This window comes from Phaethon aethereus, assembly GCF_964289735.1.
Source record: "Phaethon aethereus genome assembly, chromosome: Z".
Taxonomy (NCBI): domain Eukaryota; kingdom Metazoa; phylum Chordata; class Aves; order Phaethontiformes; family Phaethontidae; genus Phaethon; species Phaethon aethereus.
In genome coordinates this window covers 28,312,564-28,331,094 of record NC_138577.1, presented here as the reverse complement: position 1 = coordinate 28,331,094, position 18,531 = coordinate 28,312,564, and the positions used below count along the sequence as shown (strand labels likewise).

The window sequence follows — 18,531 nt, the reverse complement described above, 5'->3', positions numbered from 1 at the left end:
ACTGCTTGACATCCCCTTCTTTTCCAAGTAGCATATGAACACGTACAAGCATTGGAGAGCTTTGTGATGCCAAAGAGTAATGGGCAGGGGAGAGAAGAGACAACACAAAATTTGCTGCTCTCATCACCATTGCTGCCATCAGAACTGATCCGTGGTGTGTTAAACTGCTTGCTCCTGTGTTCCTGTAAAAAATGCGTTTTTTTCTTTCTCACTGATTCTTTCCTGCGAGCAGGAAGGTGAGAGCGCACGTGGATTAAGCTGAAGGACACGCGTTACTAGTTAACAGGTTGCTACTAGCTTACCAGTGTGTTTCAGGGATTATGTGGGGCGTTTGGGTTTGCTCATTATTGTGACAGACTTCAGCAAGACTGGGAAGCCGCATCACATGGGGCCGCGTCGATGACTGCCGTGCGGTGGAAGCAGGCAACCCGAGTGCCATGTGCATGTGGTGTAGGTGATCCTTCCCTGCGGTCCATGGCTGTGCTCCAGGAATAAACCCCCAGAGCCATGGGCACGTACCAGTATGCGATGAGGGTAGAGAAATAATCCATGTGTATCGTGCTGTTCGGGGTGGTGTGATTTGTAGCAAATCTGGATGGGGAGAAATTCTGCTTATCAGGCGAAGGAAATTTTTTTATTATGCATTTGAATATTTCCAGCTGAAATTGTAGTGTGGCACAGAGTAGCTTTTTTGCACCTGTGGCTCTCTAGATGGAACTAGCAAAGTTTCCAGCTTGCTAATTGGTATTTAACACAAGGAGATGTGTATTGTCTGCTACTGGCACTTGCAGCTATGTTTATGTGTAAATGTTTGCTCCCACTCGAGTGCCTGATGTTAAACTCCTCCGAATGTTAATGCAGGAAAGGGGTTTAGAAGCGGAGTCCTACCAAATAAATTTAAAAAATGCATTAGTTAAGCCTCACTTTTAGGTGACAACAGAGGAAAACGCTTTCAGTTTCTCCAGTCTGGACTACAACGACATAAAAAGACACAAGCTGTCTTGTAAATCTGTGGTAAAGAAAAGAATTAAGACAGAAACTGTATTTATTTCAGTCATTTTTGAGATGGGCATATTTTTACTTCTGAAGAATTGTATACTAACACTTTATTTTGCTAAAGACAGGCTGCATATATTCTGTCTTGTTATACAGTTATGCAAATTTGTCCTTATTTTGAGAATATCAATTTTATGATATTTCTGATTCTTCACATGGTGGTTATCTCCTTTTGAAAGCTTGCTGGGATCTCTGATCTTTGAGTGGCATTTCAGATACTCTGGGAATAGGTACTACAGAGACTCTTGCAAAGAGGTGGATAGATGCACAGTTGTTGTTTTTAAACATAAGGGAGAGAACAGACTGTAATGTTTTGGAGGAAAGTTAAATTTTACCAGATTTGGGGGGTTTTTTTGAGGCTCTTTCCAGGCATTTCATCCAGATTTTTAATTTGTCTGGATAATTTATCTTGGTTTAGCAAATGGCAGTTTCAAGAATGACAGCTTGGTGCGTGGTTAATTTTCATAGCAACGGAATTGATTGTTTGTAATCATTCTTCAGTATGTTGGATTTTTTTCTTAAACACAGGGTATAAACAATTATTGCAATTAAAAACGAAAGCTGTCCGAGTCTGAATTGTGCTTGGGCTGGAAGAATGTAGACTGAAATGGGATTTTTCTCACTTGGCTAAATTTCAAGGCAGTGAAACCCGGGCTTGTTCAGTGGTCAGTGGAGAGCAAAAGGGACTACTTGCAGGTTCAACCCACCTGCCTGAGACTTGTCTCCTAAAGCAACTACCTTAGACAAAGACAGCCTGAAAGACTACTGCTTTTGGCTAAAGTTAGGTGAAGCGAGTCCCCTGTTCCATAAGGCATCTTGGCTTCCATGCGAAACAGCTTTCCAGGTGACTTTAAACAAGTTTCTGTATACTGAAAGACATTGAGTCCCTTGCTCTGGTTTGCAGAGATGACAATATTTCCCCAACTTATGTGGTATCGTTAAGATCATTTAATTAAATGTTCAGAATTTGAGATGGAGGAGACTCTGTAGAGGTCTTACTTGATGCATTTTTAAAGCTTTTGTTTTGTATTTACAGAATCCCATTCCTTCAAATGCAAGAACAGGAGGAAAGACTCAATTGATGTTAAGTCAATAACATCTCAAAGTAGTGATGGTAAGAAAGTAATCTGTCAAGAATGGCATTATAAATAAAGAACAGACTTACCCTAGGCAAGAAAAATGCAGAATGAAAGAGGAACCAGACAGATTCACAGCTGATTAAACAGATTACTCCAGTTTTTATAACTTCTGTGAAATTTCTTTATTCTGATTTGCAAAACAGTGCCCCAGCATGAGTACCAGCCTCACTATACGATGCATGGCAGCGCGTGGTGCCTTCGCGGAGAGAAGGAGGGGCTGTGCCAAGGCGGGGGGGGGGACAGCCTTCCAAAAGAGCGCGTGGTGAGGCGTTAGTTCCACCTCTCTGCAGGTTGTGCTGCCGAACCAGTATTTTGGATTCGTTGGCGTGGGACATGAAGGGATCTATCGCTGCTCGTTACTTGGGAGCAGTACTTCTGCTCCGGATCCCGTTTGCGGCTGCTTGCTGGGGCTGGGAGAGTGGTGGCGGAGATTTCTTGCTGCCCCAGTATGCAGTGAGAGAAGCACAGCTTATGGGGAGCTTATGGGGAGCGGGAACGGGTTTCATGCGAGCACTTGTATCACTGAGAAGAGGGACACACGCGCATACTCTCACAGGAGGAGCCATCTCTGACAGAGATCCATTGCAAACAAAGGGAGAGTGACAGGTCCTGGGCATGAAGTGTAATATAGCTTAAGAATAGCTTCATTTGAGCGTAGCTGAAGTGATGGATAGACGGAAAAACAGACAGCAGAAGTGAGGGGTGGCTGCAAAGGAGGTAGAAAACAGTGCAAGAAATGGAACAGTAGAGCAAGAACTTGCAGGAGGAGAGATACAGGAGAAATGGGAGATGAGGCTGGATTCTGTCATGCTGTTCCCCAGTGGCTTCTGCACTCTTTAAATGCTGTCCTCTGATTTACACTCGGCAGCATGTAAACGGTGCTCTCTTTAATGGCAGCTTCAAGTTTGCAGACCCGACGGTACTCTTCCATGGCAAGGATCCACTCGATGACAATAGAAGCTCCTATCACAAAGGTGAGTCCGGAGCACTGCCTTTTCAGTAAGCTCTGAGTTTGGAGTTGCTCTTGTAGGGAGGTCTGTAGATTGTGGCAGGACAGCCAGAGGTTTCCTGCACCTTGTGTTTAACAGAGTAATTTAAATCAAATTTTTTTTCTCTTACTACTTTCTGCATCTCATCGTCTCATTCCAAATACTAGTGATAAGGCAGAATATTAAACATGGGAAAAGGGTGTCCTTGCTAGGTGCAATGCTTGTGGCAGGAAGGGGACCCTGTCCTGCTGGGCCATGCATGTGTAGGAGGACATGTGCTGCCAGTCTCACCTTTGCTCTTAACCATTCATATTTATAAGATAGCAAGCAGAGGAGGGAGCACCTGCACCATATTCTGTCCCCCTACTTTCCTGCAGTCTTTTATTCCCTATCTGTGTTATACGAACGCTGGTGTCACAAACCAGCTGCACAATCACTTGTCCCACAAACCAGGGTGCCTGCTGTCTCCCATCCTTAATCAGTTTTTTCCTCTCTTCCCCATCTTCTCTTCCTGGCATCCAGCTCATCTGGACTCTTCCCAGCACCATCATGCCCCTTAGAGCAGCTGACTCCTTTCACAGAATCACACAGAATCACTAAAGGTTGGAAAGGACCTTCAAGATCATCAAGTCCAACCATTAATCCAGCGCCACCATGTTCCCTAAACCATGTCTTGAAGCGCCACATCCACAAGTTTTTTGAACACTTCCAGAGATGGCGACTCCACCACCTCCCTGGGCAGCCTGTTCCAATGCCTGATCACCCTCTCAGTGAAGAAATTTTTCCTAATATCCAATCTAAACCTCCCCTGGCGCAACTTGAGGCCATTTCCTCTCGTCCTATCGCTGGTTACTTGGGAGAAGAGACCAACACCCTCGTCGCCACAACCCCCTTTTGAGTAGTTATAGAGAGCGATAAGGTCTCCCTTCAGCCTCCTCTTCTCCAGACTAAACAACCCCAGTTCCCTCAGCCACTCCTCATAAGACTTGTGCTCCAGACCCCTCACCAGCTTCGTTGCCCTTCTCTGGACACGCTCCAGCACCTCAACATCCTTCTTGTAGTGAGGGGCCCAAAACTGAACACAGGATTCGAGGTGTGGCCTCACCAGTGCCGAGTACAGGGGCACTGTACCTTTTCCTCCTCCCCAAGCGTACCTGCAGGGAGGCCTTTAGTGCCCCACAGCAGCTTCTGGCTGCTGGAGAACACAGCACCGGGGCTTTCTCCCTCAGTCCTGGCAGTGCCAGGAGCGGTTCTTGGTGCTGCTGTGTCACTGAAGCGTTCCCAGGTTGCAGCTGAGACACGAGGTGGGAGGCAAAGAAGAGCCATCCTCTTCTCCCTCAACCGCAGCACAGCGGTTGCTGCTCTCTGCCCTTCATTTTCACATTGAGAAAATTAAGGCTTTACATACAATGTCAGGATAGCTGAGTCACATCCAGGAGTCTGTTTGTTTGTTTGTTTGTTGTTTGCTTCTTCTAGGGACTGAATGATTGATTCTGAGCAGCCCTGGCTGTGCTGAAAGACTGGGACATGGCTAGGGTTTTTTGTCTTCCCACCTGCAACTATTTCAGATATTTCACACCTTTCTGCTTTCCCTTCCCAGGAGTTTGCCAGTTATAAATAGCAGATGGATACCAAGGAATCAGAGCACAAACTTACATTTCTAGAGTTGTACTTAAAGTGTTGGGGGAAATTACATAGCATTTGCTAAATGGGAAGTAGCATAATCAAGCCAAGAATAAAGATCTTGTGATAAGAAAAGAAAAAATGCCATTCACTCTTCCTCACCTGCCTCCTTAATCTGCTTTCAGGTTATTAACATAATTAATGCTGCCCAGGAAAACAGCCCCATCACAGTAGCAGAGGCCTTGGACAGAGTTTTGGAAATCCTGCGGACAACAGAACTTTACTCCCCTCAGCTAGGTACCAAAGATGAAGATCCTCACACAAGTGATCTTGTTGGAGGTCTGATGACTGTAAGTAAAATTACTAAAAATGAAATTACTGCTACTAGTGTCCTACATCACAGTTCAGTGCTCTGCTGTGCTAAAATTTCACAAGCAGTGGGAAGGGGACTCGTAATTCATCAGCATCTCACTTAAATATTTTGGCCTCTCTACCAACAGTAGGCACCAAGATGTAGTAAGACATGGCCATGTCTTAGTCCATTGGGTGCATTCATCCTCATATATAAGTGAACATGGTTGCCACTAGAAACAATATCATCCAATCTGATTTGTCTCAAGGAGATACTTTTAAGAAACCCTAGAAGCTTAAATGGGATTAGAGGGATGGCTCTACAGCTGGTCCAGTGCAAGAATGAGGTTACTTTAATCAGGTTCTGACTTTGGTCCTGTGACAGCAGCAACACTGTCTGCTAGACTGCCTAGATTTCATCACAGATTACCTCATATTTTTTTAACATACACTGAGCTAATCCTTGTCAAAATAATATCAAGAAAAATAAATGATAGTGGTTAATTTGAATTATGAAATCCAGTAGGTGCCAATGAAAGGGTCAAAGAGGGCAATACACTGTATAGTTAATAGTATCCTTTCTGGAGATCTCAATACTAGTGTTCGTTGGATCCTTTGATGTCTGTTTTGAAAGACCTTAAAACAAGGATGGTTCTTATAGTGCTACAATAGGAGCAGTGCTTTTAGTATCCAGGAATAGTACCTAAAGTGCATGTAGTGTTTTTGCAATTAATGATGCACGGATACTCTGCCTAAAATTTGCAATAAACTTGCTTTTTCAGGATGGCTTAAGAAGACTGTCAGGAAACGAGTATGTGTTTTCTAAGAGTAAGCCACCATTTTAAACTTCCCTTTGCATGTGTGACTTCTTTTGTAGATGCTAGTGACATAAAACTCCAAGATAATTTGCAGTGGGATGTATGTCTTTAGAAAAGGTTGTCTAGGTGACTGCAGAACAAGTGCTAGACTGCCTCCATTTTCAAGTTGAAGCAGGTTAAAATAATGCATTTCAAAATGTAGAAAATCAGACTAGGAAAAAACTAAATTGTCTCTCAAAGACATGTTTGCTGACCTTCTTGGTTTATGTACAAGTCATCTGTAATAATGTAAACCACATATATTATAGGCTTTTTTTCATGTAAGGAAGAGAGTTGTTTTTCTTGAGTAAGAGTTGTTTTCTACATGGAATTCTGCATGGGAGGGGCGGAAATAATCCAGAAATATTGTAATTCCCAAATTCCATTTCAACAGATATGAACCTGAGCCATAGTAACCTTTCAGTGCCAAACACCATCAATGATGTTCCGCCCTGTATCGCACAGCTCCTGGATAATGAGGAAAGCTGGGACTTCAATATTTTTGAGTTGGAGGCTGTTACAAACAAAAGGTACTGGACTTCTTTCCCTGGGTGCCAGCAAAAAGGTTGTTGAGGAGCTGTAGCAGAAAGCGCTTTGCTCTGGAATACCTGAAGCAAGACACAGCAAATCTGCAAGAGCTGTCTTTCTTTTTATGTGTGTGTGTTGATACCTCTTGTCCCATTTAATAAGCCAGGCACGCACCACGGTCAAGATGCGTGCACATGCCGTGGAGAGCCCTGTGCAGACTGTTGTCTTCCCTGACAGCATCTGCAGCCGTCCAGGATCATTTCCCATTCAGCTTTTACCTTGCTTGAATCCTCTCCACTCCGTCCAGGTGACACTGTTTGGCATGGTCCGGTGTTGTTATGTGCCAGATGTCCCGAGATGCCCCTTTTTCCTGCTGATGCACAAATGGCCATGCTGGAAAAAGCAAGCCTCTCCCCTTCCTCACCTAAATCATCCTACGATTTAAGAAGCTCTAAGGCAACTGTGGGTTTTGATTATAGGGATAAAAAACTGGGATGGAGGATAAAGCAGTGATAGGATCAAGAGCCTGAGATTTTAAAGCTTATAATGAAAGAAGATGCCGATGGTTTTGAGGTCACGTAGACCACAAAAATAAACATGTCATCCACAGAGAAAAGTGATTTTCATTCCATGGTGCAAAAGAATTTCAAAAATTACCAGGTCTCTTGTACTCTGTTTGAAGAAAAGGGCCATTTTTGGAATTTGCATTTGCCTGGTTTTAATTTGCAGATGTTGGCTTTTGGTTATGCCTTTCTCAGCTCAGGAGCACTGTAGATCATCTTGCAGGAGTGAAAATGTGACTCATAGGTATGACTCTGTCACAGGCAACACAGAGTAAATGACAACACAGAGTGGATTTGGATTTAAGAACCTACAAGATCGGAGGTTTTACCCTACTTACTGTTTCACACACAAACTCATCACTGGCCTCCTCCAGCATTACGTTCACGAGACCTCAAATTCCCTCTTCAGCAGAGAGATCACTGCTGGTAGGATTCAGGACATGCCACTTCTGTTTAGTCCAGCCGATACTACTTGAAGCAAGAAAGCAGCAGGCTTCTGCGTGAGAGTTCAGGAGTTTCATTTTAAACATGAACCCCCTACACATGCACACACGCGCGCATGCGCGCACACGCATGCATCTGGAATTCAGTTGGCGTTTACCGATGGCAGACTCCTGCCTCAGCTCTAGAAAGTGACCCAGTCCTCCTAAAGCTCAAAAGAGTTCACAAGAAATAACCTGATGCTGAGAGCTGCTCTGAGAAGCATCAATATACTTTGCACGTTGACAACTTGAAATAGTCAAGAAGTAGAAATCTGGACCCCCTGAAGTCACAAGATTATTTGAAATAGTAAAATTTTACTTCTTTTGTCTTAGGGCTTTTTAGACTTTGGGATGTGCCCATGTCATGTTCAAAGCCTGCTTTTTCTCCTCATGAAAAAAAATGTATTTTTGATTGATCACCAGGTACTAAAAACACAAAAGACCTGAGCTTTTAAGAATTTTTTCTGAAGCCACAAGAATTGGTGAAACTCTGGTGGAACGGCACCATTTCTACAAAGCGTATTGAAATAATGTCTGAAAGGATGTTAGATGTAATAATTAGTAACTTCGCCAGGCTTTTGAGAGGTTACAGATGTGCAATTTAAAAATGTTTAACATTTCTCCCTCCCCTTTTACTTTTAAGGTCTTGTTGGTTTCTTTGCCAAAACCATCACTCTTCAGAAAGTCAGAAGTTCCTATTTCATAGTGGTGCTTTTTTCTTCTATTGTTTTTCAGGCCGTTAGTGTATTTGGGCTTAAAAGTTTTTGCCCGGTTCAGGGTCTCCGAGTTTTTAAACTGTTCGGAAGCAACGCTGCGAGCGTGGCTGCAGGTGATTGAAGCCAACTACCACTCCTCCAACTCATATCACAACTCCACGCACGCGGCAGATGTCCTACATGCTACTGCCTTCTTTCTTGGGAAGGAGAAAGTTAAGGTATAACCATCACCAAGCAGTCCTTTGGGCTAGGACTTCGGTGTGCTTTATGTGCGCTTTATTTTATGTGTGTCACTCAAAAGTCTGATGTTTACTTAAATAATGGTCCTGGCTTCATAAAGGTGTTCTGCCTGTGAAGTCTTTTCCTGTGATGCCTGCAGGCCCCCACAGTTTCTCAAAACTTGTTTATACGAGTGAGGAATTTAATTTTTAATAGCAACAAAAGGGGGTAAAAAACTGGCTCTTTTCTATCGCTTAGTAACTGGCTATTAGTAACAGCTCTTAATAAAGCTTTGCAAAAGCTTTGGAGCGGGAAGTGTGGATCTCTTCTTCTGGGTATCCAGCAATAGGATGTGTGGGAATGGTTCAAAGCTGCGCTGGTGAGGTTCAGACTGGACATAAGGAAGCCCTTCTTTGCCAAGAGGGTGGCCAAACACTGGAACAGGCTTCCTGGAGAGGTGGTCGATGCCCAAAGCCTGTCAGTGTTTAAGGGGTATTGGGACAATGCCCTTAACAACATGCTTTAACTTTCAGTCAGCCCTGAAGTGGTCAGGCAGTTGGACTAGACAATCGTTGTAGGTCCCTTCCAGCTGAAATACTCTAACCCATCATATCCTAAAACATACAAGCTGTGTAGCAGCAGAGTCAGTACAGAGTCATTCAGGCAAGCACACAAAGTGGAAGGACACCACTAGAGGATCCATCCACCATTAGAGGATTTAATGCAAAGATAGTGCTTAGGTGACAGCACAGTAAAAAGCCTCATTAAGGACAAGAGGATTTGGGTGGGGGTGGGAGGGGGAGTTTTGGAGTAGGTAACCTATGGGGGCAGTGAGTGGAAAACAACTGCAAGGAGGTAGAATCCCTGCACTTAAGCTTACACTTGCATATTTATCAGAAACTATTTACTGTCATTTTTGTGCCATGTTGTAATTTTTCTCTCTTACTGTAGGGAAGCCTTGACCATTTAGATGAGGTGGCTGCATTAATAGCTGCCACCATCCATGATGTAGACCACCCTGGACGGACCAACTCTTTCCTGTGCAATGCAGGCAGTGAATTAGCTGTCCTTTACAACGATACAGCTGTATTAGAGAGTCATCACACAGCACTGGCGTTTCAGCTTACAACTAAAGACAGCAAATGCAACATTTTCAAGAATATTGATAGGTGAGTGTGCTGGACAAGGGGAGTGTGCATGTGTGGATTGCTTGTTTGGGGATTTTAGTTTGGGGCAGATTGAGAGCCTACCCTCTAAAACAGAATATATAATTTGAATACAGACATAAATATTTAACCTCTTCCAGAATCCTATGTAGACATGAGTTTTAAAAAGGCTTTAATTGTCCCTCTGTCCTCCAATTTGTATTTTTTGGAAGCATATAGAGATGTTTGATAATCTTTTAAGGATTGTATTGGCGTGGTCTAATTGGCAGCCTCAAGGCTGCATCTTGACCTCACTGCCTTTTTGTTGTAGGAGCCTGGAAATCTATTTTTTTGTTTCCACCCAAATGTTTCCACCCAAACAGACACTGTGTGCTGTGTCTACACACGGCTCTATCCTTGCTGGCACTACTACATTCACATGGGGTGGAAAGGGGTAGCTACTGGATAGTAGCTGAGGAAGCCGAAGCTCTGGGAGAGTTGGAAGCACCCTGCTGCTGAGCATGTAGCCTGGGAGTTCCTATTGCAACAGCCTAGCTTTTGCAAGGACAGGGTGGGAGAGAAAGGGATCCGAAAGGGCCAGACCCCAAACAGGTAATGAGTTGGTCTACCCCCCGTAACACTATTGGTTTTTGAAAAACCTGAGATCCAAGTTCCAAGCTAAAATACAGTGAGATGGAAATGTGTTGGTTCCATTCCTGGAGAAGGTGTCTTAGTGTTACAGCATTATGAAATTGAATTGTAAATTTTTATTGACTTTAGGGCATTTGTTTTCATTAAGTAAAAATAAGAGAAAAAAAAGGCAATACAGGAACTCAAGAGTTGGAGGAACCTAGAGAAGCATGATCTGGTCCATGCCTCCAACCCTAGACCATTCATAACTCTGAAGGTGCCAGTAGTTCATGTGGATGAGTCCCCAAACAGTGTTTTTCCAGTGCTGCCTGGGCAGGGACAAGGAAAGGACAGAGGTCAGTCTGGCAGGCTTGTGAGTAGGAACTGCTTTTCTTTCCTAGAAATCACTACTGGACGTTGCGACAGGCCATTATTGATATGGTTTTGGCAACAGAGATGACAAAGCACTTTGAGCACGTGAACAAATTTGTGAACAGCATCAACAAGCCAATGGCATCTGAGGAGATCAGCTCACATGTAAGTGCTTCCAGGACTTTATGCCTTCAGACATTTCAGTGAAGTTCTTCCAAGATGGTACCTTTAAGTACCATTTTCATTCACATTGTATTAATTTGCACTGTGGTAATGCCCCACACAATTGGATTTGTGACCTCACATCTAAAATCGTGAAAAAATAATTTTATTTTCTTGTTTTCTATGTTGGGCTCTGCCCTTAGCTCATTTAAACACTTTTGTTTTGTAAGTCTTGGTTTCAAAGCCATGTGATGTTCACAAAGCATACGGATGGGTGCTTTTCTGTACATGCAAAATTCTGTGTGTGGAGCCAGGTTTGGTACTTGTGCCTTCAGTCCTGCCTCCAAACAGTGGGATATGCCTAATGCTGGGGATGGTAGCTAAGGAACCTGCCCTGATGGTTTTGTGTCTATGTAATCTGGAGCCTTCAGATAATTCCATTGTTTCATGAAACCTCTCCACCCCATCCCCACCCCTGATGGTACCAAGAGATGTCTGGGCCTTTATTCCTGTCAGTTATACACCCTACTGCTCCATCACCAGCCAGGTTCTATTTCACAAGCCACCTCCGAGGTTCCCAGCCCCCACTTTACCTTCCCTTGTTGCCTCCTGAGGTTGAGCACTCAGTGCCCGACAGGGTTCTCCAGGGCAGCGTTACTCACCTAAGCAAAGACCATCTTATCACAGCTTAGCAAAAATAGTGCTTTGTTAGAAACATCGGGGAAAAAAATCTTGAAGGTCAGTGATATTAAAAATAAAAAAAAGTAACTTCTGCCAGTTGTCCACAACTGGACTTTTTGCACTGCAGACTGTCATGGGTGCAGAAACCAGTCGGGGCCGGTGGGGTTTGTGACTTTAGGGACAGTATTACATCAGTTGAACTGACCTGCTTCTAGGGACCGCTGAGGTCTGTTCTCCCAACAGTTTGAGCTGGAAATCACAAATGCTGCTGAACTTCACAGGATCTGTGAATGCTTTTCACTGTACTCCCCAGCACTTCCAAGCTCTGGAGGGCTCACTGGACACGGCACTAGGTCTGAATTAGCCAGATCATCTCCAGTGCCAGAAGTCCCAAGGCACAGAGGGACGTGGTTTGGGCACCGCTGGGGGCCCCATCACTGTCTCTGCACTGTGCTCCCAGGACATCGCCTGGCACCATGTTTCATGGGTTTGCTCTCATGGCGCGAGCTAAGCCAGGACAGTCGGGGATCCTAGTTTAGATCAAAGCCCAGAGGAGAGGTAGGTCCACTTCGGTGGGCAGTGTGGAACTAACCCCTCTCAGGTTTCTCTGTACTTACATGTGGGCCAGACCACCAATTTCTAAAAAAGCCCTCTGAGGTGTCGCTGGGAAATGTGGCTTCTCACAGTGCTTCATTTCTCCCTCTGACAGCTTAAGTGTTTTTCTGAAATGTTTCCTCCATCTCCACCCTTTTAAGATCTCATTAGTTTTCTGGCATCCCCACACTGGCCTGTAGGATTGAAAGTCAAAAGCCTCACTGAAACCACAGTATTTCCAAGCTCTAAACACGTTTCTGGGAATCTTCCTGTTATCCCATGAATGCCTTTCTTCCAGCACTTACTTACTAAAGAGCTTTTAAATGCTCTCCGTACATTGTACTGCAATCAGCTTTTCCAACCTACAGAAAACATTTTCTTTGACTCGCTCTCCTTTATCTTACTGGTTTATAGCAGAGGCTATTTTAAAATGTACAAGAGTTAAAGAGCAATAAAAGAAGTGGAGCACAGAACCACTTGTAATACAGACTTGTTTTTTACCCCAGTATTAGGTTGTTCTGTTCCTTATTGTTAATGATGCCTCTTCCTATTTTTGATCTTGAACAGCAGTTAAGGAGCAGGGCTAATTTGGCAGCTCTTTGCTGGGCTACCCATGCTGGAAAAAAAAAAAAACCCACAACTGCTAAACATAAAGTTAGAAGATTAATGTCTGAATTGGCAAGAGTCATTGCAAAATATCTCCCCATAAACCACAAAGACATTAATTTAGCCGTGGTGGTAGAAAGTTTTTAATGTTTCACTTTTTGATTCCAGACTTGAATTTAGCAGTGAAGGGAGGCCATAATTACACAAATGTATTATTTTGAAAATAGTGTTAATGCTATGGTAAGCTGAGGTGGAGGCTTTTTATCACTCAATAAGGAACATAATACACCTGTGCCCTTCTAAACTGTTCAAGACTCAGAAGATGATGCCACAGCAGATTTGTTAACGACCACTGTGCCCCCTCTGACTGCTCTCCAGAGTGGTCAAAAAGCAGTTTGGTATTTTACTGCCTAGCAAGCACAGATTTTCTGCAGTCAGTCCACCACTGCTGCATTTTCCTACTGTTAATCTCATAGACTATCTGAGTTTTCATTCCAGCTGGTAACTAAGACCAAAAAGTATTCCAGGCCCAGGGTGCAAAATCTGGCACAAAGAAGGCAGTTTTATTTGCAAACATACTGGAACTGAATGGCACAGACCTGCTTTTCTGCCTGTAAAAGAAACAGTCAGTTATGCAAGTCAGTTCACCCCCCTGTGCCTGCCTCAGTTTTCCCACCTAGGAATAAAAACCAAACTCTGGACACTCAGCTAAATGAAGCAGCTCCCTACCATCCCCACCCCATAAACTTTACTACTAATTGTGAGAATCTCCATCACCATCATATGTAACAGGGCTACCATTAGTTCCTTAGCGAGGCTGCAGTTATCAGACATCACTTCCTCCTCCAAATTCCTGGTGGCTGCGTGAAATCAGAAGGCGTCAGGCTGGGTGCCTGCTTACTGCCCAAGTAATAGAGCTGGTAAGGATGCCCTCACGCCTGCTAGCGGGGATGCTGGCTACCGGCCCCTGTAACCAACTCTCTTTTGCAGAGCGAAGGCAGCGACTGTGAATGTACAGCCAATATAAAGAATTTCCCAGATAACCAGACACTGATCAAGCGCATGATGATCAAATGTGCGGATGTAGCAAATCCATGTCGCCCCCTAGAGCTATGCATCGAATGGGCAGGGAGGATTTCAGAGGAGTATTTTGCACAGGTATGTGTATTTTTATAATTTGACTATTATGTTATGTAAGAAAGCACACGTCGGCTGGTCTGCTGTTCCACACGAGGTCTGCCTGGCATCACCACAGAGTCCAGACGTACACTTTTCGTCCCCAGTCAGAACTGGTCCCTCACTTTCATGCTGAAAAATCCACCCCAGTCAAAGTTAGCTAGTTTTCTTACCATGAAGCTTGTGGTACCGAATGGTGGAAAGAAGGTTTTACACTTTCAGTTTTCTCTGTCTGGCCAAAGCAAAATGATTTGGCTAACCTTAGTCCATTTAACTGGCTGAAATTCAAGACTGTCACAATTCTAGCTTCTAGTCCCAACACCTTCCCTGAAAGACAGCATGAAGATCCATGCCTGACAAAGCCCTCAACTGAATCATGAGGCTGGCCCCTTCTCTTCTGAGATGGCACCTGAACTATTGTCGGTAGGCAGATGACGTAGCAGGCCAGTACTGCAGGCATGTGGGCAGTGTTAATGCTTATCACATGGGATCTCTCTGGACAGAACTGGAAGCTCAACTTCCTTTCTTAATACTCAGTTTTTCTACCACAAATACACCACCTTCCTGAAAGTGAAACACTCCTCTCCGTGAACAACTGATAGATTCTTACCTTTTGTTTGCCACTAATGGTGTGGAAATCAGAAGCTACAACTGGAGAGACAGAAAAGCTGCCATGTCTACCATCCAAATCCAGATCATATATGTAACAGTTATTACTGAAAGAAAATAGTTGTTAATGCCTGATTTCATTTTAATCATAGCACAGAAATTTGATGACTTCCTAGGTAAGATCAAGGATCACTTCGGTTTTACCTCCCTAGCAGTCAAGGTATCATGTACTAGCTTTAAATTGCCAATCTGTATCTCAGGTACTATCCTACCTGCAGCAATGTGAGCTGCTGAGAACTGTTCTGCTCTTCATTCACCTCACCTGGTAATTTGGGGGGCTGGGCTGCTGCCAATTCCAGCATTAGGTGCCGCCTATACTACTTAAAATGTTTTTTTCTAATTAAATTCTAAGACTACTGAGATGATTGGCGCCTCCATCACACTGAGCACAACAAAAGCAGCCCTCTTCCAGTTGTGGGCACGAAGTTAAAGGGGGCATACCCTTACTTCTATTCATCTTATAATCCAATAGAATCAGAGAAAGTTGCAACAGCAACATCCCTCTTACTTAGAGGACAAATAGTTTGAAAGAGCCACTAGAGATGTGGAGAGATCAAACCTGTCCTCTGCTAAAGGACTCTGCAACCACATTTTCCATTTTTAGCTGGTGTGCCCTAATCACCAGACTAGAACGTTCTGTCTCGCCAGAGCTAAGACCAATCACAGCACTACAGTTAACAGCGTACTTGTGAAAGGGAAGAGATGTTGATTTCAGTCCCTGTTCCAGATGAAGTAAAGCACATGAAACTAAGGCATCTCACCTCAGGGCTTCTAAGGTTTGTCTCAAATCTCCTACTGCATTTCATCTAATCCCCTGGCCTTTGTTACTCCAGCATGAAAGCCAGCAAAGCTCTAGGGACTAACTGGAGTTTTGTTTTCTTAGACTGATGAAGAGAAGAGACAGGGTCTGCCTGTTGTAATGCCAGTATTTGATAGAAACACCTGCAGCATCCCCAAGTCTCAAATTTCCTTCATTGATTATTTTATAACAGATATGTTCAATGCGTGGGATGGTAAGTACTTCTGCTTTTTTTTCCCCCCCTTGTTCTGAGGCAGAGATTTCTACAGACTAAAATGAATAACCTCAAACTTGCCTTGAGTCCATTTTTTTCAGGGGCAGTACCCAATATATAAGCAGTACAGCATGGGATCTAAGCAATGATGCTACTGAAGCCCATTTCACTGCACACACCACCAGCTTTATGAAAGCTGAGCACTTACCAGACCATCTGTGTAAAGAAGGAAGGAGTAATGGCTTAAAACTAAGCTTTTCTTCATCTAGGTCTTTTCCCATTAGCAATGTATTTCTTCTGAGTAGCAGAAACTGAGACCGCAGGGGTTACCTGTTAGCGTAACTTAGTAAAGTCATACATTAAGAAAGGGATTTGCTTGAGAGAGAAACAAACAGAAAAAAAACTTTTCCCCTTTTAGCATTAGTTTACAGCTGAAGGAACAAAAGAGTAGGAGAATGCCAGTTTCAGATGAAGCTGGGCTGTTCTTCTGTCTGTTCTGTATCATAGTACAACTGCTGCTCCTGTTCATTTCAGCATTTGCGCATCTGCCTGTTTTAATGCAACACTTGGCTAGTAACTACAAACACTGGAAAACACTGGATGAGTTAAAGTGCAAGAGTCTCAGGCTCCCATCAGAAAACAACTAACACTAAGGCAAGAAAAACAGACCTCTTGATCTACCAGTTTCACTGTGAATCACTGAGTTGGCTACAAGAGGCATGGTGTTTCCTTTCCAGTGAAATTAAGGCTGTGTGGCAAGAAGTATTTTTATTAATCACTTAAGCTTCTCTGAATCCTACAGAAAAATGTTTTCAAAAAGGCTACATAATCCACAGATGAATACATGCTGTTTGGAAATAAGATTTTGTGACAGAAAATGTACTTCTGAAACTAGTTTCTAATACTGAATATGTATTTGTCAAGTCTTGTAACTGATACAACACATTCACTAACACTTCACGCAATTGTTTCTCAGATAGAGGGGTAATCTAGTCACCAGTAGAGTAAGAATAGGTTGATAAGTAAGCATAAAAACTTCCCACTCAACTAGCATAAACTTGCTCCAATTCTATCAATATTCTTCAGCTCTCTGAACCATGGTTCTAACGAGAACATGCACAGTAGAACAAGTAAACCTTAATAAATTGGATACAGTAAAAAACACCCTGCACCATTTAAAACAACCTTTACTTACTACAGAAACTCTAAGAGTACCACCCATTCTTTTCCATTTAAAATCAGTGTAGGAGTCAAACTCCCTTAAAATTGGTCATATAATGCAAGAAAATAAGCATGTTCTGTATAGTTGGTGCCATCTTAGACACGTTTCTCTGCCATCTTAGAGATGTTATCATGTAATGTTTTGTCAAGCTTTACACAAAAACCCTTGTGGCACTTGATCAACATCCTTTTTTATAAACTGGTGTTTGTACGCATAGTCACCAACTTTATTAAATTGACCTAAATTTTATGGTAAGTCCATATATTGTGCTACTTACTTCTAGGATGAACTTGTCACTTTTTAAAAAAGTTTCCAGGTTATAATTTATAACAGCATTACAATTTGTACTGCTTTCTCCCTCCTAATAAAATGCTGTTTGTTTTGTGGTGTAAAAAATATTTCAAAAGCTGTAAATAAGTTAGAAATCAAACATAGTTTTTCATTAGTTTTAAGATAAAAAAATTTATGCTAAAGCTTCCAAAGCACAAATGTGTATTTTTGTAGAGCTCATTTTAATCACATGCAGAACATGGACATGAGTTCAAATTTTAGACTATTCTCAGACTATTCAGTTAATAAATATTGGCAGAACTGCTGATTTTTAACACTGTGCACTCCAGGCTGTAAGCAAGAGCATCAAAACTGTGGCTGCAGTAGAAGCAGCAGTCCACTACTCATTAAAAGGAAAGGTCTTGAGAAGTAGTCTTTACCTCCCTGTGCTGTATCAAGAATTGAACCCAGTGAAGGGGGTGGGGGGGATGAGAAATTTAGATTGCTATGGAAGAAAAGTAACAATGCTTGTTGTTTACTGCAGGTAGCTTACATAATGTGCCAACCTTTTTTGTATGTTTTGTACCAAGTTCTGAAAACAAAAGGAAACATTCAAAAATGTATGTGCAGAGAAATGTATATAAGCTATATTTTTGCTAGAATTGTAATAGAACCTTACTTTTGTCATAGCCAAGGCAGGTTGCTGTGTATTAAAATGCTGCATTGTGTATATTTGAAGAATGGTGTTTCTGGTGAAATATGTTTATTCATTCTCTTTATTATATATTGCAACATTCTTCATGGATTTTTATTCAGATAAGTTGAACTTCTGGATTTTTTTTATACTGTAAACTGCTTGCTGTTACCATTCATTTATTTAGAATTAGTGCTCTCGGTGGTTGTACCTTAACTATTCTGATGACTGAATGCTCACTGAAGCTTGCATTAGAGAAGAATTTCACAAGATTCAAAGTTTTGCCATCTTAATTTGTTAAATACAGCAGCAATGTAGACCACATCCATGTAAAACATTTCAATTCATTTTTTTGGTCACAATTCTGTCACAAGGAAGCAAATGTGAATGGTGGAAGGAACCTAAGAAATAAAGTTCAGCCTCAGTTCTGGTTCACGAGTTAAGGCGTTAATGTGGAATCAGTATATTTGTTGCAAGATCCTGTGTTTCTTCCCACAACCAGAGACTAAGCAAAAAAGTAATCTGTGTGGAGAGATGTCTTCTCCGAGAGCAAAAGAAATCAGTATAGATTAATTGTCATGTGCCAGTTGTGCCAGACCTCCTAGACTCCAACCTGTCCCGTTGACTAACAGCTGCTTGTTTTATGCGATTGTCAGTGCACAGATACTTAAAAACAGCTGCCTCAAAGTTGTACAAGTATTAAGGGTAGGTCTGATAAAGATACTTATTTTCATGATGTGAACATATGGCATTCTGCATTAACTGGGATGTGGA

The 18,531-nt window shown here is 42.7% G+C and overlaps 1 protein-coding gene across 1 annotated transcript in view; it reads left to right on the top strand.

The window, feature by feature from the left end:
* The window catches only part of PDE8B (phosphodiesterase 8B), a gene marked incomplete at both ends in the record, with an annotated part of 74,982 nt that extends 58,764 nt beyond the window's left edge, over nucleotides 1–16,218 (top strand). The window contains 11 exons of the mRNA XM_082013696.1: nucleotides 2,093–2,170; nucleotides 3,093–3,169; nucleotides 4,993–5,157; nucleotides 5,941–5,986; nucleotides 6,410–6,545; nucleotides 8,324–8,522; nucleotides 9,475–9,692; nucleotides 10,700–10,835; nucleotides 13,704–13,871; nucleotides 15,442–15,571; nucleotides 16,106–16,218. Coding sequence (XP_081869822.1) covers nucleotides 2,093–2,170; nucleotides 3,093–3,169; nucleotides 4,993–5,157; nucleotides 5,941–5,986; nucleotides 6,410–6,545; nucleotides 8,324–8,522; nucleotides 9,475–9,692; nucleotides 10,700–10,835; nucleotides 13,704–13,871; nucleotides 15,442–15,571; nucleotides 16,106–16,218 — 1,466 coding nt within the window. The remainder of the gene's footprint in view (nucleotides 1–2,092; nucleotides 2,171–3,092; nucleotides 3,170–4,992; nucleotides 5,158–5,940; nucleotides 5,987–6,409; nucleotides 6,546–8,323; nucleotides 8,523–9,474; nucleotides 9,693–10,699; nucleotides 10,836–13,703; nucleotides 13,872–15,441; nucleotides 15,572–16,105) is intronic.
* Nucleotides 16,219–18,531: the final 2,313 nt, after the last annotated feature.